A 22,732-nucleotide genomic window follows, 5' to 3' on the forward strand; every position below is an offset into this window, starting at 1 on the left:
TTAAGAACCTCTCATGGCATTCTTCTTTAATGCAGGTTAACTTATAAACTCCTCCTTCCACTCATCTTTTTCTTTCTCTCTTACGTGAACTGAGAATTGTGCATGCAGAGGGATATAGAGAAATAAACTTTCCCTCTTAGTATAGAATTATTTTGTAACAGTTAGTTCATTCAACATACTGTGTAATTGTTAAAGCTATACAGATAGCACCATTGACGCCAGATGACCTACAGCAGAAACCGGACAAACCCTTGCGGCTGACAAATTGGTGGGGAAGAAATAAAACCAGCTTCACAGCAATGGCGATGGTTGTCACTCCAACTCTTTTAGTCTCAACAACAGTTCCAGATGCATTCTCTGCTGCTACAGATATTGCTGTAAGTTAAGAGGACCATAAGTTGGCTTCATGAAATGGCATTCAACCTTGGGCCTTTTTTTGATCTTTTTGCTGGTAAATTGATGCAGGGGGGATACTGCATGACAATGCTGTATGGAGTTCTCCCACCAGCAATGGCTTGGGCCATGCAAAACAGAGAAGGTGAGGATTCTGATCAGAAGGCATTAACGAGACCCAAGCCTGCACTTTTTGGAGTAGGACTATTTGCCTGTGCGATAGTGGTGGAGCAAATCCTACTGGATTTCTTGGCGTTGCATTTCTGAGAAGGATAAACATGCCTCCTCCTGCCTCTGTCTGTATTATTATACCAGTTGCTTAACTGACACTTGCAATTTGTTTAATAGTCCATTTAGCAATAGTCTTTGGAATATATTAAAGGTTGTTTCCATTCCTTCCCCCTGTTTCCTGGAAAATATACTAGCACAATTGGGAAAGAAGTTTGGTGCTTAAGCTCAGGATTGATTGAATAAGAGAGCCTGACTGGCACCTTCTGTAATACTGGCATCTCTTCCATTTATAAACTCATTTTACCTTTGATCTATTTGAACAAATAGAAGAAATTTTGCTGTATTGACAAACAGGTTCCAAATACTTCTATGTAGTGCCATTGGATTGGCGGGAAGTTAAAATGCATAACTCATCAAGAATAGAGATCAAGTTCCAGGAACTGATTTGGAAAACCTATGTGATAATTGTTTTCCATTAATAAATATAAAGAGAAATGATGTCATGGTGCACACATCGAACTTTATTTCAGAACAGGAAATGATCAACCAATACATGTTTGAAATAATGACATTAAATTGTAGCCAAACATGAGCTCAATGTTTTGACATTAAAATACAGGCATGAAGGCAGTAGACAATTAAACCTTCAGATGGAATGTCCTAGTTCCTCACAGTTGTGACATGCTTCAAAAGCATCTGTACAACATCGTGTGATATCCGTGCAGCTTCATTCTTCAAGTGATTGATCTTTGCATCTGTTTCTAGCTCAAGCCGCTTCACATTGGCCCCTGAGTCTCCACTACTCTGTATGGTAATCCGTGAATACACCTTAGTTAATATTTGAATCACAGATACTTGGGTCTCAAAACAATTCTATCATTTAGAGTTCAGTTGCATCATAAATAAAGATTTCACATAACTGTGGAAATAGCAAAAGAAACCCAGGAAACATGCAAATGAACGAAGTTAAAACTGAGTAAATACTCAATCAAAAATTCTGAGAATCTAATCAACATACAGATTCCACAGACGATTCAATTATTTTTAAATTTTAATTACTATTGTGATGAAAGCCAAAAAAGGGTTGGCAGCTCATAGCTAAGATTTTTAGCACATTGCTGTCATTTGAACAGATAAAAAATCAATATTTTCCATTTTTTTTAAGTTCACTAGTTCATACCTCTGCTACCTTCTTCTGAAACTCATACTCTGCTTGAGCACGAAATTCAGTAATCTCTTTCTCTGCCTCTTCCTTGGCCTGTTTTAGTCTAGCCATTTTTGCTAGATAAATAAAAAAAACGAGTCAACAACAGGAGCTCCAGAAAAAGCAATGACGACCACAATAAGAGCAACCAAGAAAGCCAAATCAACTACTCTTCTATATTTACTACATATATTAGTCTTCATGAAATGGTAGTAGCAATAACCAAACGGCAAAGCATTATAGTTATGATATTTTATGATAGAAGAGGTGTGATCTGATTTGGCACTAAAAGACCAGGAGGAAAGGCTGTATGTTGTGGAAAGTATTACAACCAATTTAATTGAGGATACATTTTCAAATTAGGTGCGTGTCTTTGTTGTTTAACCAAGTGTCTATATCAAGTGAGATCATGGGTGCAAAATATGTTCTGTAATTATCAAATATAGCTTCTAAACAAATAAACAGAACCGCCACAGAAACTAGCATCTCATTATTCTTGAACTATGATTGCATCAACGCAACACAACAAAAAATGCATAACGATTAGAAAATTTCACAAGTCCAGGTATGAGAAATATAGAAAATGAGATAAGTGCTTACCATTTCTTGCTGTATTGACAATGTGCTGAGCTTCTTGTTCTGCAGCTAGCAGCTGTTGAATACCGTTCTGCCCCCTGCTGGCTTCCATACTTGCTGAATTTTGTTACGGGTACTCTGAAATTAAGAATTGATTTTCTTTATGACAAAAATAGTACTTTAATAAATGAATAAATTGCAATAAAACCTAGTAACAAAATAAACAAAACAAAACAAAACCATCGGAATGACAGCATCAAAAAGTAGCAAAATTGGGGTACTCAAGCGTTGGAAGTTAGTAATCAAGAAAAGAATAGTCAGAGGTCAAGAGAATAAGAATAAGGGGGAGGAAACACAGCCTCCAATAGAACAGAGACATAGGATGGTTATATCTTCAAATGCGGTTTCAGTGGTCACTAAAAGCATTCCGTTGTGTGCATGAAAGCATACATATAAGGCTGCACATGTGTTTAGCAACTTCATAAAATTCATCAGGGATCTTTATTTTCTATGAATATATACTGCGGCAACGAAGAGAAGGTGCCAACATTTTCCAAGATCAATAACATCCAGCATCATCAAAGACCACTTTGACTTGATAGAATGGAACACTTAAGTTTCAGACAAAAAGTCTTCATTTCACATCCCAAAACTTAAAATCAAATCACTAAATTTTTTCACAAAAGTCATCAATTTCAATTGGCATTTTAGATCCATAGCCAAATTAAAATTCAAAGAAACCTTCAAGACCCCAAGGACCAAATTTTCAAGCCTACTGCAGATTAAATTTGTTTTCATGGCAATACACTACATTTTTCACACTACATTTTATGTACAGATCCAAATCCATCATCACATAAAAATATTATAAATAACATTATTTGATCATCAAGATAAGTTACAATAATGCCATAACCACCACCACCAACAACAACAACAAATAACCAAAGTTTAACTCTTTTAATTCAGAATCAGCAATCTCCTTCCAAAATATCAAAAACCCATTTTATATTAGCTCATATACAATATCATTAAAATGACGAACATCATAAACGAAAATTAAAACTCCAATTTTAAAGCAAATTCGTATTAATAACTAACCCATCGAATCTAGGTCCATACAAAGGCAGGGAAAAAAAAAATACCCATCAATGTTTTTCCATTGAAAAATTAAAAATTTATGTTTATGTCAAGTAGCCATTAACTGAATTGCCAGATCAAAGTTGAAAAATTAGAGCTTTAGATTTATACAAGTCAAATCGAATTACTGAGTTACAAAAGTAGTGATCTGGTGTATAAAACAATAGCAAATTATGGGAAATGAGAAAATGATAGAAAGTGTGAAGAAAATGTACAGAAATCTAAAGAGAAAATCAAGAGTGAGAGACGGCGTACCAAAAGAACCGGTGTTTTTGGTTGAGATTTAACGAGAAAATTGAGGGGGTGGCGTTCCCTGCTTATTCAATAGAGATTCAAAATCCCAAAAAAGAAAAGAATAATTGAGTTTATCAAATGCCTATTGTGCCCTTGTTTGTATTTGCAAATTACAGGTATGGGAACTCTATTTTGACACGTAATATTGAAAATTTTCTCTTCTTTTTTTTTTTACGCATTGCCATTTGTGAAAAACATTAAAATAAAATTTTAATTATTTATTTTACAAATAAATAAAATATTTATTCACTAATAATAATGAATTATGGAAAATATATCAAGCCCTTTTTCTACTTCTATATATATATATATATATATTCTCTTATTTGTCTCCTTTTTATATGCTCTTTTCGCAGCTAAATTTTGATCCAAAAAAAGATGGTACTAATTACTAAAGAACAAATCCAAAGGGGTCCTTTGGATACTCGCAAGAAGCTTCACTCTGCTAGAAGTTGAATGACTTTAAAATATCTTTCGCCATGTCTATTCTCTTTTTTGTTCCTATATATCTGAAATAATTTTAGGAGGCAATGCAATGAGTTACTATATGTATAATATACTTTGTTTCTATATGTAAGATATACTTTTTTATCTAAATTTTAAATTTAAACCTTCTGTTATATCAACTCTAACCGTTTAATCTTTTTATTCTAATTTTAATAAATTTAATTGTTACAATTTTATTAAAAATAGATTTAAAAATAATTAATAACAATGTTATTTTTTTTTAATATGGATGATAGCGATATTTTTGTGATGACTTGTAATGTTAAGATAAATTAATTTGTTTGACTATATAACATATTTTATAAATTTTACATCAATAAACGATAGAGTAGATCTTGAGAATATAAATATGAATCTTTCATTACCTATCAATTATATCTTTTGAGTTGAGAACATGATTCCGTGATTTATAAACTTACTTAAACTTTATTTTTAGAACTTAAGATTGTACAAGGTTGGCTTAAATTTCGGCTTGTAACAAGTAGCATTCGGCTTGTAACAAGTAGCATTAAAACAATAATAAGTAGTATTAAAGCTGACTTAAATCTTCACTGATGTAAGGCTCTCATGAAACATATAAAGATAATCCAGACCTCTCATGAGAGATACAAGAGTTGAGGTAGACTTGAATTAGTACAGTATAAAGTCTCTCTTCTCCGTGGATAAAGAGCCAGTGCAACAGGGACATTGTATACTTGGATGGGGTAGAATCAATAAGGGATAGGATGGGTCTTTGGAATATGGGTTTTTCACCATCTATCAAGCATGGAATATGGGTTTTTCACCATCTATCAAGCATGTCTTTTAAGTTATAAATATAAACATATCTTTTAAGTTGGGAACGTAAGCCATTGATTTATAAATTTATTTAAACTCTATTTCTAGACTTTAAGGTTGCATAGGATTGGGCTTAAGTCCAAATCTGTGACACATATCAATATCAAAACTATTATATTTTATTTTAATTAAATAATGATTAATATTACTTTAAATTTCTAAATATTAGTTTTTTATTAAAAATAAAGTTATTTTTATATGTATCACATCATAAAAAAAAGATAAAATACCTTGATTTTCCAAAATTTTGATTGAAAATACATAGAGGTACATTAGTTTTTGAAATAAATACTCTATTTTAAAAAAATATTTTTTGTTCGACACGTAAGTACAGTTGTTAATCAATCGTTAGTATTTTCGTCAACTTACTAATATGTTAAGAGTAAAATGATAATTTTATCCTTAATTAATTTTTATAATAACTATTAAATAATTTTATTATTTATTGTTATTTTTTTATTAATTAAAAAAAAAAGCTCCCCATGGGGAACACCAAAGCTCCTGTGGGGAGCCCCGATGATGGGGAGCCTGATGCTCCCTTAGGGAGTTCCGATTGAACTCCCAAGGGGAGCACCAAATCGGGCTCCCTAAGGGCGCATCGGTGCTCCACTCCTTTGGGGAGCACCGATCGGTGATGTGTGCTCTTTTTTAAATTTTTTTTTAAAAAATATAATAATAATTTTTAAATTAAGTAAAAAAATATTGTTTTAGTTTTTTTATAATTTTTGTTAACTGTTTGTGTTTTTGAAATGAAGTGTTTATTTCAAAAATTAATAAATCTTTGTGTAATTTCGATTAAAATTTAAGATATTTAAATATTTTACGGTAAAAAAATTTTAAATTAGCATGTCCTTTATTGATAAAAAAATGTAAAATCAAATTCAACTATAAAAGTTTAATAAGATTATCAATTATTTTTATTAAAATTAAAATAATTAAAACCGCAAAATTATAACAATAAACGGATCAAATTTAGACTTCAATATATACTCTTCAATCATCATGAAAAGGCTGGAATTTTTGTTTCTAAAAGAGATATCAATGCTTGGACAAGTTTTTCATGAACAAGAAAATGTTAAAAGATGGTACTAAAACAAAACAAATGACTAATTATTGGGGCAATATTGATGCGAATAACATTATTATAAAAAGAAAAATCTTGTATTATGAAATTGTATATATTACAAAAACTAACTAATAAGCAATGATATAAAACTAAATTTAATTTAATTAATTAATAGTATTAGGATTTCAGTGGGAGCAGTTGCCCTCTTGATCGGCAAAGACTAATTTAGGCTAAGTACTTAAACATGTTTGCGTTCTTCTTGTCTCTTTCCAGATATTCTCGTGTGATGAGGTCTTCAATCTGCCTCTTGATGGCTTTAATGTCAGGCTTGAACATCCGACTCAACTGCTCAACACACTCTGACACTAACTGTTGGTTGCCCAGAACTTTCCGACTCTTCATTATGCGCACAATTGCAGCATCGATAGCGTAACACCGTTGTTTACAGACATCATCCACAACTTTCTTCCTTTCATCCACCGGAGGGAGAGGGATCTTAATCCTCCTCAGCTTGTCGGTGAACTTAGAGTTGAACTCAAAGTAGTCACTTTGGGAGATGGTCTTTGTGTTCGGCTCTTTACTTAGGATCTTGTACTTGGCACATGACAGCGAATGAAGTAATCTGACCAAGTCATCATGGGTCAAGTTCAACTGAGCCATGATCTCTGAATAGCTCAGAAGATCAGAAGCATTGAAAAGCAGAAGGACAGCAGCCTGGTAAGTTGAGACTATCAGTTCAATAGTTTTCTGCTCGAACTTGCCACTAATGTGGCAGGTTCCCAGTGAGTATATCCATGTCAGCCTTCTGTGTTTTGTTTTTGTTTCGTAAAACCCTTTGAAAACTTCTACGCACTTGACCATCTCAGCAGGGAGATGGAGATCAGATGACTTGTAACTTGGCCAGAATCCTGTGGTAAGAACAGTAACTGTTAAATCAATCCCAGGATGTGCAGCTGAGTTACTCCTCAGATAGTCCTCAAAGTTGGCCTGGTTTTCTCTTGCCAATGTCAAATCTGTGACCATGCCCTCCATCTTCGAAGTGAACTGTCCACCACGTTGCTGCTTTAGCTTAGTCAGAATACTCCTTTCGCGATCGTCATTAGCACTGCGGTCAAAAAGCAGTCGCCGAGCAAGCTTCTTTCTGTAGAATTCGGCAAAGAGGTCTTTGTCACTGATATAGGCAAGCAGCTTAACTACATTCTCAAATGTTTCTTCAATGGCTTCATCACTTAATTTCTCACTTCCTCCCTTCTTGAGGATATCATCACAGAAAGTTGTCAAAAGCTCCGCACTTGAGCTGCCAGCAACAGTTTCGTTGCAAACTACCTCGAAAGCCTCTTCCAAGGCCTTGCGGAACAGAGCATGGTTTCCAAAACAATCAGTCACATACTCCATATACTTGTGGTGCAACTCTATTATTTTCCTGATGAGGACCTGTTCCTGCACACCAGCTGCAGCATTTGAGGCTTTGCTACATGCAGCATTTGAGGCTTTGCTACATGCAGCATCTTCCGCCTGTTGAACCAAAGCTGTACCCTCAGCAGTAATATGCTGCTTGAATATATCGGCAACAAGTTCCAAGCCTAGAGCTATTTTACTATAAAGCCTGTATATCCTGGAAAGATCCTCCACCTTGTCACCTCTAAGCAAGACCCTGCATCCAGAATGCTCCTTATTATCAAGTAGCTGATTAACATGCGTCACCAACAACTCATGTTGCGCTTTCTCTAACAATTTTGTCTCACTACTTGAATCCAGGTAATGACCCACTCTGTCCCTTTCCTTCTTCAAGCACTCTTCAGACTTCAACATGTAATCTGGACAAGAATCTTCCAGAATCCAGTTTGATGCCTTGCGTGAATAGTAAGCACTAGTATCCTGAAGCATGTGTGCTTCAAAATCTTCCTCATAACGGTCCATCTGTCCCATCCCAATCTCAACAAAAACATGCAACACATTCTTCAATAAAGCTCGGTCTACCTGCTCTCCTTCACGTTCTTTATCAATAAGAGTAATTACAGCATCTCTGACTTTGACATGCACGTCCTGATATACCAGATCACGGAAGTAGCGCAGCCCAACTTCTTTAAGAGAAGGAAGCGATCTACAGGCAATCAAGTGGCGATCAAGGTAATAGAAGAGGTGTGATAGCCACCTGACCATTACTTTATGGTTAGCCCATCTCTTAACAAGCTCCTTCAGCATGAACTCATCCTGCTTCTCTCTTATAGATGGCAATACCATCGAAGTAATATACCCTTGTATTGCCTCTCGGTACTTGTCGTAAATCTGTTGAGTATGATCATGAGGAGGCGATTGAACACACATGTTGTAGATAGTCGTGTAAAGCTTCATGTATTCTTCTGAGTTAAATGGCGGCTCTGGCCGACCTTCCAAAACCGTCTGAATCTTTGTGATCCCATCCTGCATATAACCCAATCCCTCTTCTAATCCAATAATCTTGCGATTCATTGTCGTAAAAGAGGAGCTCAGGTTTCTTCCAATTAAAAATCAGAAATACAATCGAATTTGAGACTACTTCTGCACACACACGCACACAAAATCCCTAAACCTAACGGAAAAGTTAATGAAAAAAATAGAGAAAGACAAACAGACTTTGTTGATGCTCAAAAAATTGAATATATACATATATACATACATACATATATATATATATATATTACAGAGATAAATGATGTAGGGATATGTAAAGTTAATCCTATTTATAATCCAATTCTAATTAGTTAATAGTGTTGTAGTCTAATTGGTTAATTAATAGTATTGTAATATATCTGCAACCTACATTGTTCAGAACTCTTATTTGAAGGTTGGGAAAACTAAAAACTCTACAAATATATATATATAAAACCCTTGAAAAATTGCAAGTTGTTCAATTTGAAATGGAAAAGCATAGTTTAGGAGCCTTGATGGACTTCCAGTGTAAAGGGGATTGAGGATGCCGAGCGGAGGGGAACTGTTCAAACCCAAGCCTCTTCTAATTTGTTGATTCTTACAAGATTTATTCTGTAAGATTACTAATCATGGTAATATAAAAGGATATTTTTTTAAAAAAATTCTTATGATATTTTTAAAAATAACTTTTTTTATAATTTTAACTGTTTTAATTAAATTAAATAACATTACTGTTACACGTCATTATACAATTTTACACATTATATTAAAAAAATGATATTATTACACATCATGTATAAGAATATGTTACACACTAGCGGTAAATAAGTTATTAGACGTTATGTTAAAAAAAAAATATTATTGTTACACATCATGTACAAAAACATGTTATATGTCATGGTTAAAAAAAATTATTACATGCTATGCTGAAAAAAAAAATTATTGTTATACATCATGAACAAAAATATATTGCATATTATGCCTAAAAAAGATTATTACATGCCATATTGAAAACAAATATTATTGTTATAGTTTATATATAAAAACATGTTACACGTCATAGTTAAAAAAGATTATGACACGTCATGTTGAAAATAAAAATATTATTATTACATATCAAGTACAAAAACATGTTACATTTAAAAAAAATGTTTTTGTTACATATTATGTTGAAAAAAATATTATTTTTACACATTATGTTTAAAAAATTTTTGTTACACTTTAATACATAAAATGTTATTATTTATGAACTAAAACTTCAAATCCTCTTTTAACTCTTTTCATTTCCCTTTTATTTTTTTGCAATTTAGCATCAATTAAAGTTTTTTGAACATGTTTTCATAAATCAAAACACAAATTTTCTTATTTAAAACATTAAAAATTGAAAAAATTTCCTTTAAAATCTCAAGTTTATAAATTTTAAATTTTTGAGTTTATTGGTATTTAGGTCCCAAATTGATCTATCTATAATCATTTTTATTGTTTAAGTTTCATCCAAAATACTAAAAAATTAAAATTTTCAAATAACCACACATTCCAAATACATTAAAATCATTGCTTAGCGTCTTAAAAGCATGAGAGAGAGAGAAATTGAGAGTAAAGCAGATGAATAGCAAAGAGAGAAATCAATAAAATTAGAGAGAGTTAGAGAGAAATCGAAAATACAAATGAAAAGAAATTAAAATAAATAATTTAATTTATTCACAATAGTTTTAAGGATTTTTTTTATCAAATTATGAGTAAATATGTTAAATTTTTTTTATGATTGTTTTTAAAAATGATTATTCTTCGCTATTTCCTCTGATATAAACAATGGAGAACAGGCCATTGCTTTGAAATTACTGACAAACATAATTTCATTTTGCACCATTCTTGTAGGTCTAGGTTATATGTGGAAAAGGAATCGGATCTGAGACATGAGAAGGTGTGTTAAGTCTAAGAGTTTGCTCTGGAATCAGATTCGACGCGTAAGGAAGCTTGTCATCCAAGAAATCCTCACCAAAAGACTACAAAAAGTAGGGAAGACAAAATTAGAATCTTCGAGGCTTACAAGGAAGAAGGAATGAAGCAGCCTAACAATCAAAGGGGCCATTCCCAGTGAGTTATTTCTGCATAAAGCTAAGTAAGTTGGGGAGGATAAGGATTCAAACCTTAATTGTGCTTGCGGTTATATCACCATTGAATACATATTTGTTACCATGTCTACTCCTTGCTATAATCTGCACAGAGCCAAACCAAATTGCTCATGATTAGTATTTAACATGTTTCAACTACTTGGAGTAAGAACTAATAAAAGAGACACATAAAACTATATTTTCTTTTGTTTGGTTTGGGGAAGGTAGTTGAATGGGGGATGAACAAACTCACCCGTGGAGTGTCTCCAATTGATTCAAAATGAGCTGCAAGTCGTCTCTCTATATCATCATCGCTTATCTCTGCATAGACAAAGAGAAGCTGGAAGGAAACCAATGAAAATTTCAGTAACTTATGGTCAGTTCCTATTGTATTTGCTAGAAACAGGGTCATTATCTATATTAAGAAGGTCAGATCAAAGGAAGTACAACAGAAGAAACCGTATAGGTTGATTTAAGATGAAAACTAATAAAAGTTTGTGCATCATTGTCTCAAAGATTAACTATTTGGGGGTAAAACAAGTATATATGTTAATAATTCAAGAAAGGGAAGCTTAGACAGATTCCTTTCAGACATGATAAAAGCCATTTCTTTGCAGCCAAGAGCTGTGCTAGACTTCATATGAGCTATATGCATTGTCACCTTGAAATTTTTTTGCTAAATGAGAAACAATACTTTATGTCATCGAAACAATAGAAAGAGCTCTTCCTATCTAATTGGCTGGGGTATTTCCAATTTTTCAGAACGGAAGAGAGTAACAAACCTACATGATGCTGCTTTATCAAAAATAGCATGTTACCCCCCAAAAGAAAAAGACACAGGAGAGCTAAGATATCCATGGTTTACATTAACAGCTTTCTGCTATCATAGCAACTCCCAGCAACTTTCGCATCCTAACTTCTACCTGTTTTATCATTTCAAGATTTACCCTCTTTTGACATCCCATGTCAAATAAATTCCAGGCCAAAGTTAGTTTCATTATTCATTTTCTGAAGATATAATAGATTACTCAGTTACCAACAAACGATGTTATTCCATAACAAGGTCTCTATAAAATACAGTACTGACCTCTTGTCCGAGTGCTTTGGATGCCTCTTCAAATGCAGATTTGACCTCCTTTGATCCACTTTTAGTGTCAAAAAGCCATAACTGATAAGAAAGTTCCTAGAGATGTCAAATCCACAATTGCATTTTCTGGATAAGAATATTGTTTCGATGACATAAGGTATTACCTGTTTTAGTGAGGTTTGAAAAATTAGTCGAGCTCTTTCTTCTGTAAAAGTGGTCACCAAAATAGGTTTTGCATCATCGTTTGCTATTACATTGAGAACACCAATACTGCTCCTTACCCAGCTCACAATCTCATTCCTAGAATTAACCATGTTAGACTAATCAATTATGAATTACAAAGTGAACAAAGAATAACCCTAGTTAATGGTATGGGTTATCATGCAGTGTACCGGTATATATATAATGATTAATGCTTATATATGGTCCAATATATGCCACGGATCAGTACTTCCTGACATAAAATGTGGATGGCACAAACAATGGACTCTCAGCCAACTTTTGTGATCATTGCTTAATGTTTTGCATAAAAGAAATTGGATTCCAAGGATACCTACTATGCTTTCCTTCCATGTCCCAACCTTTTCTAGGTGAGAAAATTATACTAGGGGTAATAATCTCTCCTATATATTGGTATGTATGAGGGAAGCAGTTCTTTTACAGCACTCATTTTACTTTTCTCATCTTGTAAGTGCCTATTGTTGAGCGCAAAGACCAATTTTGGTCATCAAAACAATCAGAGTTCTTGAGACAAAAACAAATCAAACACAAAAACATACCTTGTTCTTTTAGAGTAATAAGGCTTACAAACTCTACCAGCAAGCAAAAGCACTGTGGGATATTCAGAAACTTCATACTTCACTGTTAACTCACTTTCCCCAGTAGCGTCAACTTTTGCGAATGCCACCTGATCACCTTTCAACAAAGTGGCAGCTGCTTCAAATTCCGGAGCCATTTTCCGACTCCAACCACACCAAGTGGCATAGAAGAGAACCATCACATATTTATTCTCAGCTATGAAACTGCTGAAATTCTTTCCAGTCAATACCACCACATCTTTCTCATCATGAACAATAGGTGGCTTACTTACATGTAAATCTTTAGTAAAATCAGTGAAATCTATGATTTCTTCATGGGTGGCTGCTTTAGGGGAAAAGGCTGCAACGACTTGTTGAAGATCACCATGGAAGAGGTTTTCAAGTAGTGATGATGGGTGAGATAGCCAAGTTAACCAAAAGATAGCTAAGGGGATGAGAAGAAGAATAAATCTTGTTGTAGACATTCTTTTTCGGGGGTCAAACTAAGGGAGACAATTGCATGGAGTCTTGAAGGACTTTGTATATAGAGTTCAGTGGGGTCAGGTGACTCCACTTGTATCGATAATATCTTCAGTGATTATATATTTAAACTATTATTTTACATTAATCTTCCCAATGCATAAGTAAATTAAATTAGAAAAAAGACAGTGTTAAAATACAAACAATTGAATAATTCTAAATAAAGGAATTTGGGTTATGAAACCTATGCCACAGTGGACAAAACAACACTCTACTCTGCAGAAACTGCTCCAACATCTTCCGATAGCACATTGAGTTGAATTCCTTTTTGCAAACTTTCTCTACTTGCTGGACCTTTTCCAATCTTAATTAAATTCATAAAACAACAGAAGGTTAAGCAACTTAAACAGACTTCCCAAATGGTTTTTGGCTCCAATATTAGGCCTTTCAGATAAGATAGCATCACTTGTCTTACAATGGTTGATGCTACAACAGATGATTCTTTCTCTAATTCAATTTGCACATGCTCTTTAAGAAGACAAAATAAAGAGAAAATAGGGCATAAAACGACACTGTTATTTTCTTCCTCCTACTTCTTTCTCTATTACCTTCAACATTTCTGAGACCTGCAAGAGAGAAAAAAATAGAAACATAAGGAAACCAGGTTGTCTCCTAGAAAAAGCAAGTGAATGCACCAGGAAACTGAACATCACCCACCTCAAAAAACTGCTGCAATACTGGTGAATGTCGATGCAGTGTTACATAGATCTTCTCAAGTAGTCCTAGAAGTAGATCCACTTGATCACCGAGAAGGTCTACCTATATCTCAACATTAACTAAGTCAAGAACGTATTGCTGCAAGAAATAAGAAAAAAAGAAAATGAGTGTAGTTCAAAACCTCTGTTTCAGCCATTTGGAGATTCTCACATCTCCTAATAAATGCCTTCTTGTAAAGTGATTCCTTTTGACTGAGTGAGGCAGTGCATTTAACAAGCAAATCCAGCTGATGCTTCATTTCTTCCAACCTAAAAAGAGCCATTATAGTACTTTGTTTAGTCCATAAAGATCCCCTTAATTCTAGAAAGTTTTTAGTGTAAAACTCCAAGAAATTCAGTCTCTGGAAGTACACATTTCAATTCTAGTAGAAAGAGTATGATTTATACAGATACTATAATTCTATAGGACAAAATACCATTCACTGCTTCTGTGACATCCATTTTATATTCTAAGAATCTATACTTTATAATGCATTTAGTGGCTAACTATCTGCTAACTAACAATCATGCCATTAGTATCACACTCAAATTATGTCAGTAAATTTTTAGACTAGGATTAAACCCAAATCATGACAATATGATCTTAGCAGGCAGTGATGAGTGATTTCTACTTGTGTTAACCAAAGATCATATGGACTTTTTTCCAACTAAAATAGCAGCATTAGCAAGCAATTGCAGTTTATAGGCAAATTGAAATACCTCAAAATATGCCTTCCTAATCTTGTACGTGATGAACACTCGAAGCCCTTCAATATTTGTGATAACTCCAGGATGGGGGTTAAAAAAGATTCATATATACTTATTTTCTCCTCCTCAACATCTTTTGCTTGGTAAATGGAGGGCTTCTTGCAATGTGTGGTGTCAACAAGTGGAGTCATTTCATTATGAAGCCATTCTAAATTGCCAACTGTTATGTCTATCCGGGATCCCAACTCACTCAATAATGCTTTACCAAGTTCTAAGTGCTGCAAAGCTTTCTCAAGTTTGCTATATGCGGATTTAGTACCATTTTGCTCATTAGTAAATATTCCCTGAAAATGCTCATGTCCATCAAACTCTTCAAATACAGACCCAACAAGGTCAAGGCGCATCTTCTGTTCCTTCATTTCAAAATAGGCACTTAGTATCAAAGTTTTCTCCTCTTCCAAAAACTTCACTAATCTATCTAATGTTTGTGTCAAATTCTCTCTCGCGCTTTCTTCTAAACTTGTCCATAACTTGTTGACTGGGAGCGAGTTGTTTGAACTTCTTTCTTGATTCTGGTCATCAGCTACTTCTATAATGCAAGCTTCTTTCACTGCTTTAGAAACAACAAATTGGAGCACCTCTTCCCTAATAAGACTCTCAGTACTGAAAGCATCAATTTTCATCTTCCATTCCTTAAGCATCTCAGCAAGGAAAACCTTCCAAACATCATCCTTGATCGACATTGCTGCACTTTCAAAAAATTTATTGCTGAATTGGAAGTCATAATTGAAACTGTCATGAATTTTGAACTCTGTCAATTTGCCTAATGCATAATTGGCAGTGTTCATAATATCTCTGACAGTCTCACCCAAGACAATGAAAAATATTCCCTCCCGTAAAGAACTTTTAGACTTGTAACTTTCTATATTCTCATTCCATTCCCAGAGTATTTCCTGTAAGAGAAATATGTAAATATCCTCTTTTAGCATATCCTCCAAATTACCTAAGCCACTAAAGTTTTGGTCTTCGAAACAATTACTTTCAGCCTTTGCATTCTGGTAACATGCTGCTCTGAAGTTATGAGAAGAACCAAGATCCTTCACTGCCTTCTTGAGCAAGGAATTGTATTTCTCTTTTTTGCTTTGTACTTCAATTCTGTCACTTCCAGTTTTCTCATTCCACTCATTTTTCATTTCCTCAATAAATCTTTCATACATTCCTTCTTTTACAAGGCATTGTAAGTGATGATTGAGCATCTCAATGTGAAATTCTTCCACTAAACTTTTGAAAAGAGTTAAATAAATCTCTTCCATCATCACGGTTTGCAGATTTGCATCTTTCAATTCTTGGTTCATCATTCTCACTTCAGTGCATGGTTCTTTATTTCCTAGATGAGAAACTAAGGTTTTCTTCACGTTTGCCCATACTTCTTCCATACTTTCAATGCCTGATTTCTCTATGCCCAGCTGATCACCTGTAGATAACCTCACCTCAGGAAGAGTTTCCACCTCATTATCACAAGTACAGTCACCAAAAATATCACCAAGCCAAGGATTCCAGTTGATTAAACTCTCCAAACTCATAATAACTTCTTGAATCCTTCTTTTTGGATTAACAGAACCCTTTTCTGTCCTAAAGGATGCAAACCCTTTTTCTCGAAGAATTTCTCGCTTTAGCGAATTTAGCTCCGCATTTTTTCTTTGAATTATGGACTCATGATTCTTTATCATCTTTGCAACATAATGACCACTATCATTTTCTGAATCCTCTTCGCAGGGCTGCCCCGTTGTACTTGCTTCTCCAACCTTCAGCAAGAAATTGCTGGAATTGTTAAAACTGTGCCCTTCTGATAAGCATCTTCCTTTTGCTTTTAGAGAATCTTTAGCTTTTGAATTTTTCACTTGAACCTCATCCTGATTACTAAAAAGCTCAAGCTCATGGCCGAGACAAGTCATCTCTCTCATCACACTAGATAAATGCTTTCTCAGCCCAACTGAAACCTGCATCTCTCTCTTCTTCACTTCCTCTTCAAAATTCTCCTGAAAATCTTTCAATGAGCCTTTAATCACAATAGCAGCTGCACCTCTCTCAATGTCCCAAGTCCATTGATGCTCTATTGGCCCAAGCTCAGATAAGAAAATTGCATTCTGCATCTTACAAAAGGCAACGTCCAGTGTTTCTTTCAAAATGCTAATATCTGATCCCATCTGCTCAATCTTCCTGTTGTCAATTCCTTGACTTCTTTCTTCATCTCTGAGTTGATAGCTAGGCTCAAGCTGTTGTTGTATGTTCCATACCTGCTGATCAACCGAACTTTTTAACTCACAGAATTCGCCTTCTCTATCTCCATCAGTATTTGCTTGGCTGCTAAGAATGAACTCCTCAATGCCCTCACTTTTCCTTTTTTCCAGTTTAAGGTCAGCATGAAGAGAATCCAATTCCTTTTCATTCATCTCCAGTGCCTTTCTAAGCTTCAATTCATTTGCTAATCTCTCCAATAACTCTTTATCCTTCTCTGATATAGCCAACTCTACTTCTTTAAGGCGTCCTTGAAGGCGGTCTCTAATTTCTGTCAAGTCCTCAAGCAACACCTGGTGGCAACTTTCAAGAACACAGATATCTGTTTCTTCTTGAACAAACTTCAAACACCCCTCTAATTGCATCACAGACAATTCATAGAATTTTGATATCTCATTCAAGCGCTCAAGAACCCCACTTTTGGACCTAACTTTTCTATATGCTTTGTCCATTGCACTGTGCACAATCTGCATCATTGTTGACTCAGTTATGGAGACTTTGATCCTACTGTTAGTACTATGCATATCTATCAGATTGAAAATATGCTCCATCTATATTTCAATATCCAACAAAGAAACTCCCTTGTTACCGCTATAACCATCCAAATAAAATTTTGAAACATGCAAAGTTTTTATGCTAGAACCCATATCTTAACAGCCATTGAATCTGACAGAAACAGAAAGTAGAATAAGAACTTACAGAAACAGAACTTTGAGATGACACATTGATTTGTGCAATGCATAAACAATTTGGAATGTCTGTTCTAAATTTTACTTTTTCTTTGTTTTCTTTCCTTGGAAAGTGGATGATCTAACTGACCTATTCTAAAATGTTATATTGTCCACACATCCTTCACAATCTCTGTTGAGTGTAACATTCCGATCTTAATTGAGTCAACAAGTGAGTGTACTCTCCGTGTTTCTTAATTTTTGAAATCACGTAAATTTTGAATATTTATATCAAAAGATAATTAATACATACTTAATCAACTACTAATTTATCTAACTATTTAAAGCAATTCCCAACTAATTTTATCTACCTATTCCAAGGCATAATGCTGAACCATACAGCTTTTTTAGGTATTTTAACAGAAAGATATGAAAACTTTAAATAAAGCAATTAATTTGAATTTTAACACCTATTAATAACCTTGGCCATCCACTTGATGTGACACTATTATGGGTGGCCATGTTCAAATTTTATTGACTTCTAATAAAACATTGATAGGTCCATTGCACATAATTGATGTGGGACACCTAACATTAATTCCAACCTCTTGGAGGTGCCAAATTTGGTCCATCCTTTTTAAAGTACATAAATTTATTAATACACAACTATGTGAACTAACAAGTGTTGACTATCTTAGTGATTATCTATAGCTTTAGTAAAAGAATACATGTATACTAAATCTACGCTAATACATTAAATTGGCATATAACTATATTAATCTTAATTGAGTTGAGACAATGATCTCTGTTCATATCTCACGATAAAACCCATATAAAACATTAAGGAATTACAAGATTATATTTAAAAAAGATAAAAATATTATGCAAAATAGAAAATGTGATATAGATGTTTTCGTACATATAAAATTAAAAAAAAAATTTTACATGTTTTATGGCTTCATCTGCATCAAACAATCTGCTATTATCCAATAAAACTTATTAAAATTAAATGTTCACATTGAGAAATACAAAAAAATATTTTTCATTAATACAAAACAAATTTCTCATTGTGATTTGATATGTTTATAAATTCTTCCCACGCCAAATACATTAAGGAATTACTCAATTCATTTTTTTTTCTTTTTTTAACTCATTTACTGGGTGTTACAAATTTAGTCAAAGCCATAAACTTAGTGTATACTATGTTAAAGCCAAGAACAAGGCTGATTTGTATGAAGGGCATATTACATTAATTAAATTGTACAAAAATATTTTAAATTGAATTCTATTTTTCTTATCACTCTTTTTGCCTAATTTTTTTTTTATCTTTTCCTCTCAATTTAAGTACTTATTTTAAATTTTTTTTGACATACTCGTAAACAATGAGTATGCAACAAGCAAAAAATACATGATATGTATATTATTAATTTAAGTACTTTATAATGCTTAATAAATTATCTGATTAAATTATTATGAAAAAAACAGTGAAATTATTGTCTAAAATAAAGGCGCTTTAAATATGAATATCATTAAATATTTTACCCACATGGCATGCTCATGTTGTTCCACTCAAAGCTACACAACAAATTAACTACCCAACTATTCACTGATACTGCCGACAGCAGCGCGTGCAGTACCGTCACCGTTTGCCTCGGCGGTCTGCGAAGCTCGACTCTTAAGCCATTCCACCATTTCCCCAAACACCAACTCCACACCTTCCTCCGGTTCCCCAACCAGTTGGTGCCACATTCCAGGATAAATCTTCAACGTCTTGTCCACGCTGGCGGCGCGTTTATAAAGCTCCTCGATACAAGCAGGATCACATACGACGTCATCACCGCCGTGCACAATAAGCAACGGCACATCCACTTCCTCGAACTTACCTTGCAAGTCGTTGCATATCCGAACGAGCTCGTAAGCCGTGGCGGCGCGTGGCCTTGCCACTGTCCTCCTCGGACTCGCTATTGCCAACTTCCTCTTCCACGGCTCTTTAAATGAAACTTCCGGCAAACTCCCTCGCGTGGGAACCACTCGCCAGGTGGGTATAAGCTTGGCGGCTATGAATAAAAAATGTTCCAACGGCCATGGAGGCTTGAATTTAGCGCTTATCCCGCACATTGCGCCGTTGAGAATCAATCCCTCCCACGCGCCTTTTTGTCTGAGAGAGATATAAAGCGCGATCGCTCCACCAAGCGATTCCGCGTACAAAAAGGCCGGCAAATCTGGCGCGTGACGAGCACGAAAAGCGTAAAAGAACTGAATACAATCGTCGACTACTCCGTCGATGCTTGGAATGTGAGCTTCGAGTCCGTCGAGGCCTTCGGAGAAGCCGTGGCCCTGGTGATCGATTGCACACGCGGTAAATCCCGATTTGGCGAAAAGAACGGAAGTAAGTTGAAGGAACCAGCTCGACTCGCCGGTGAACCCGTGGACAACGGCCACAATTCCGGTGATTGGAGTGTTGAGTGGAGTCCACCACTGTGTGAAGAGCTTGAGGCCGCGGGCATTGGTGATGAACTCGGATGAGTGACTCACTGAGTGGCGCGCGTAGAACTCTTGGGGAGTTAAGGTGCCGAAGGGACTTTTCTCGTCGGCTTCAGCTATCGGATGCCGTGCCATTTTTACTAAAATGCGCCGCGGTGGGGGTCAACTCTCGAAGGTTTTGAAATTTTTTAGTTCTAAGTTTCAGCTGAGCGCTGGAGGGTACTTATCGTGAAAGGGACCAAGTGATCTGCTGCGTTGTATATTATTTTCTTGTCCAGCACACTAGCCTCGTGAGCATGACACGTAAGAAAAATTAATTGTGTTTCTTGATTTTAACTTTTATTTTTATGCACATGGAAACTTGGTTTTGTTTGTAATTAGTATGATACTTTAAAACTCTTTTAATTATTTTTACAAATTTAAATAAATTTTTATTTTTATTATACTCAATCGAATTTTAATAATTTTATTTCTAATCAAATAAATCTTTATAATTAATAACGAATTAATTATTATTTATCAAAACGTCATTCGTCATTTTATATCACATAATACTCAAGTGACAAATCAACATATTTTAATAAATTATAATATGATATGTTGATGTGATACAATGAGATGATCATATGATATTTTTATATTTTTTATTAATGCTATATGACAAAAATGTTAAGTGATATTTTAATTAATGATAGTTAGTCAACCGTTAACCATAAAAATCTATTTCATCTAAAATAAATCTATAAAAACTTGACAGAATGTAATAGAAAAATAAAAATTTATTTAAATATTTTTAATAGTTCATAAACTTTTTTAAAAATTATACTTTTTCAAATAAAAAATAACTAATAATAACTTTCAATTATTTCATAAATTTGTTTTTGTTATGAAATAAATCTAAAAGAACAACTATAAGAGAAATATAGGAGAAAGTATTTAGAGGAAAAGGAAGTATTTAGGGGAGAGAAGAAATCTTATTGAGGAGTATATACAAATGAACTAAAGGGCCTATTTATAGGCAAATAACTCTTTTACAAGATGAAGATAATACTTAAAAAATAGATGAATTAAATCTTAATCTAATATAATTTACATCAAATCTAGATATAAATAACATAAATAAATATTTATAAAAATATTCATAACAGTTTTCTAATTTTAAACTAAGGGTCACAAAATTAAAAAGTTTAAATTTTTAAATAAAAATGACACTCGTTATTTTACACCACATGGTACTTACATGGCAAATTAACATATGGTGATAAATGGTGACATGTAATGTTAGATTTGACACAATGACATGATCACATGATATTTTCATCTTTTAAAAAAAATTAATAATTATTGTTACGATAATATCTCAATAATTAAAACTTATTACAAGTTTTAATTACCCAATTTGATGGCTACAACTTACAAGTTTGAATATTGAAAAAAATTATGGACTGTATAAAACTTCATGTAAAATTATAAATAGTAGGTTCTCTTATATATATATATATATATATATATATATATAGAAACAATAAAGAAGTTGGTTAATTTTCTATAAATTTTCCTTTTCGAAAATTATAATACATAGAATTGGAATTTCTATGAGCTTCAAAAATATAATGCAAGTTTGATTTTTTGTTATATAAGAAGGAAAAGGATACGATAAGTTTCTCCTACCATGACTCTGAGATCACTAGTCATTGATTTTAATACTAAGTAATTATTTTTTTTTTGATTTTATTTTAATATTATTAAAATTAAAATCGACGTAAGAAAGAAGACAAGGGAATTACGTTCAAAGAGAAAATACTTTGTCCAATCAAATTGTTTGTTTCGTACAAAAATACATAAGCGTGAGAGTCCCGAATTCTAGTTCTTGTAAGGGCATTAGTTTGAACCAAGCAATTAAAGAGTGACGAAAAAGTTGCTGCGTATCTAACCTAGAAGAGTAGTAACAAAGCGTTGCATTTAAGTTTCCCAACAAGGGCGGTTGGTGGATGTTACTTCATTAATAGGGGTGGTTGCCAAACCAACATTTCTTGCTTCTTTATTTCCATCATTTGCTAGTGCGCACTCACTTTGTGTTTTGCCCCTCATGCTCTTTCACTCAAGGTAAAATCATTCAATACTTTGGAAATCTTTGCTACAAAAGGTCCATGGTGGGCATGGCACTGCAGAAACAGTGTTGTAGCAAGGTTTATCGTAACGAAGTGTTAGTAAGTTACTGTAACACAACAACATAAGATCGTATAAGTCAAACTTGATCAAAATCTGTTTCCAAGACCCTAGAAGGCTTTTGGAAATCAAAAGTTGGTTAGAATACTTTGATCTATGCTTAGTACTATAGATTAATTATTTATGGTATTCCTAGTTACCTACGCTTGCCTTGTTATTTTGGTACCTTCGTCCAACCTTATTGTAGGATTGGGAAAGGGGCGCCAAATCTCAAATTCCGTACCTTAATATGTGCTAACAGGAACTGCTGTATAGGCTGATAATTAAATTTTATCAGCTACATTTTAGTTTGGCACAGAGATGCAACCCCGCGCCCCCTCTCCCTCCTCCTTCTCTCCCCTAAGCTGTAATGTACCCACGAGTAGTGCTCAGGCAATTGATCTGCTCACTCTAGGATTTCCTTTTTCTCTGTTGGCCAAGCCTGTTTACTTTAACCAGATGATAATCCCATG

General features: G+C 34.0%; 6 protein-coding genes across 14 annotated transcripts; 1 reads left to right on the forward strand and 5 right to left on the reverse strand.

The window, feature by feature from the left end:
• Positions 1-6: 6 nt before the first annotated feature.
• Positions 7-936, forward strand: LOC110425406 (uncharacterized). Of its 3 annotated transcripts, none has more exons than XM_021440312.1 (3): positions 7-35; positions 196-377; positions 466-936. In XM_021440312.1, exons 1-3 carry the CDS (start codon positions 14-16, stop codon positions 658-660), a joined length of 399 nt encoding a protein of 132 aa, XP_021295987.1. In that variant the 5' UTR covers positions 7-13; the 3' UTR covers positions 661-936. The 3 variants fall into 3 exon arrangements, with proteins under 3 accessions (XP_021295987.1, XP_021295988.1, XP_021295989.1); XM_021440313.1 differs by having other exon boundaries at positions 204-377; XM_021440314.1 differs by having other exon boundaries at positions 237-377.
• Positions 937-1,065: 129 nt separating this feature from the next.
• LOC110425162 (V-type proton ATPase subunit G1-like) lies at positions 1,066-3,942 on the reverse strand. 2 transcript variants are annotated; one of them, XM_021439979.2, is made up of 4 exons: positions 3,800-3,942; positions 2,429-2,542; positions 1,805-1,905; positions 1,066-1,428 (listed from the first exon to the last, which is right to left on the reverse strand). In XM_021439979.2, the coding sequence occupies exons 2-4, from the start codon at positions 2,514-2,516 to the stop codon at positions 1,285-1,287; spliced, it is 333 nt and encodes a 110-aa protein (XP_021295654.1). In that variant the 5' UTR covers positions 2,517-2,542; positions 3,800-3,942; the 3' UTR covers positions 1,066-1,284. The 2 variants fall into 2 exon arrangements, with proteins under 2 accessions (XP_021295654.1, XP_021295655.1); XM_021439980.2 differs by lacking the exon at positions 3,800-3,942 and adding an exon at positions 3,760-3,784.
• A 2,531-nt stretch (positions 3,943-6,473) lies between these two features.
• LOC110425403 (cullin-1-like) lies at positions 6,474-8,720 on the reverse strand. Of its 5 annotated transcripts, XM_089785050.1 has the most exons (3): positions 7,728-8,720; positions 7,353-7,688; positions 6,474-7,274 (listed from the first exon to the last, which is right to left on the reverse strand). In XM_089785050.1, exons 1-3 carry the CDS (start codon positions 8,718-8,720, stop codon positions 6,474-6,476), a joined length of 2,130 nt encoding a protein of 709 aa, XP_089641176.1. The 5 variants fall into 5 exon arrangements, with proteins under 5 accessions (XP_089641176.1, XP_089641174.1, XP_089641175.1 ...); XM_089785048.1 differs by having other exon boundaries at positions 6,474-7,714; positions 7,748-8,720; XM_089785049.1 differs by having other exon boundaries at positions 6,474-7,688.
• A 1,820-nt stretch (positions 8,721-10,540) lies between these two features.
• LOC110425287 (protein disulfide isomerase-like 1-4) lies at positions 10,541-13,211 on the reverse strand. The gene is made up of 6 exons (XM_021440164.2): positions 12,641-13,211; positions 12,026-12,161; positions 11,862-11,942; positions 11,028-11,114; positions 10,811-10,879; positions 10,541-10,666 (listed from the first exon to the last, which is right to left on the reverse strand). Exons 1-6 carry the CDS (start codon positions 13,141-13,143, stop codon positions 10,541-10,543), a joined length of 1,002 nt encoding a protein of 333 aa, XP_021295839.1. The 5' UTR covers positions 13,144-13,211.
• Positions 13,212-13,643: 432 nt separating this feature from the next.
• LOC110425286 (WPP domain associated protein) lies at positions 13,644-17,918 on the reverse strand. 2 transcript variants are annotated; one of them, XM_021440163.2, is made up of 4 exons: positions 14,614-17,918; positions 14,037-14,163; positions 13,856-13,957; positions 13,644-13,764 (listed from the first exon to the last, which is right to left on the reverse strand). In XM_021440163.2, exons 1-4 carry the CDS (start codon positions 17,448-17,450, stop codon positions 13,714-13,716), a joined length of 3,117 nt encoding a protein of 1,038 aa, XP_021295838.1. In that variant the 5' UTR covers positions 17,451-17,918; the 3' UTR covers positions 13,644-13,713. The 2 variants fall into 2 exon arrangements, 1 of the variants encoding a protein (XP_021295838.1); XR_002446003.1 differs by lacking the exon at positions 14,037-14,163 and having other exon boundaries at positions 13,721-13,764; positions 13,856-13,993.
• Positions 17,919-19,057: 1,139 nt separating this feature from the next.
• Positions 19,058-20,270, reverse strand: LOC110425213 (caffeoylshikimate esterase-like). The gene has a single exon (XM_021440051.2). The coding sequence runs from the start codon at positions 20,184-20,186 to the stop codon at positions 19,167-19,169; it is 1,020 nt and encodes a 339-aa protein (XP_021295726.1). The 5' UTR covers positions 20,187-20,270; the 3' UTR covers positions 19,058-19,166.
• Positions 20,271-22,732: the final 2,462 nt, after the last annotated feature.

Source organism: Theobroma umbraticum, unplaced genomic scaffold (assembly GCF_002168275.2).
Source record: "Theobroma umbraticum cultivar Fairchild unplaced genomic scaffold, ASM216827v3 scaffold_81.0, whole genome shotgun sequence".
Taxonomy (NCBI): Eukaryota; Viridiplantae; Streptophyta; class Magnoliopsida; order Malvales; family Malvaceae; genus Theobroma; species Theobroma umbraticum.

Bases quoted from the DNA above. Each gene is read 5' to 3' on its own strand.
- LOC110425406 (XM_021440312.1), top strand. From the start codon at position 14: ATGGCATTCTTCTTTAATGCAG. The intron at 36-195 runs GTTAACTTATAA...TAATTGTTAAAG, and splicing joins GGCATTCTTCTTTAATGCAG to CTATACAGATAGCACCATTG. The intron at 378-465 runs GTAAGTTAAGAG...AAATTGATGCAG, and splicing joins CTGCTGCTACAGATATTGCT to GGGGGATACTGCATGACAAT.
- LOC110425162 (XM_021439979.2), bottom strand. From the start codon at position 2,516: ATGGAAGCCAGCAGGGGGCAGAACGGTATTCAACAGCTGCTAGCTGCA. The intron at 1,906-2,428 runs GTAAGCACTTAT...TTATTTATCTAG, and splicing joins TGTCAATACAGCAAGAAATG to CAAAAATGGCTAGACTAAAA. The intron at 1,429-1,804 runs GTATGAACTAGT...ATTACCATACAG, and splicing joins TTCAGAAGAAGGTAGCAGAG to AGTAGTGGAGACTCAGGGGC.
- LOC110425403 (XM_021440309.1), bottom strand. From the start codon at position 8,720: ATGAATCGCAAGATTATTGGATTAGAAGAGGGATTGGGTTATATGCAG.
- LOC110425287 (XM_021440164.2), bottom strand. From the start codon at position 13,143: ATGTCTACAACAAGATTTATTCTTCTTCTCATCCCCTTAGCTATCTTT. The intron at 10,880-11,027 runs GTGAGTTTGTTC...GGCTCTGTGCAG, and splicing joins CAATTGGAGACACTCCACGG to ATTATAGCAAGGAGTAGACA. The intron at 10,667-10,810 runs GTTTGAATCCTT...TACTTTTTGTAG, and splicing joins TAACCGCAAGCACAATTAAG to TCTTTTGGTGAGGATTTCTT.
- LOC110425286 (XM_021440163.2), bottom strand. From the start codon at position 17,450: ATGGAGCATATTTTCAATCTGATAGATATGCATAGTACTAACAGTAGG. The intron at 14,164-14,613 runs GTATTTCAATTT...GGCTCTTTTTAG, and splicing joins TTAGGAAGGCATATTTTGAG to GTTGGAAGAAATGAAGCATC. The intron at 13,958-14,036 runs GTTTTGAACTAC...GTTGAGATATAG, and splicing joins TCCAAATGGCTGAAACAGAG to GTAGACCTTCTCGGTGATCA.
- LOC110425213 (XM_021440051.2), bottom strand. From the start codon at position 20,186: ATGGCACGGCATCCGATAGCTGAAGCCGACGAGAAAAGTCCCTTCGGC.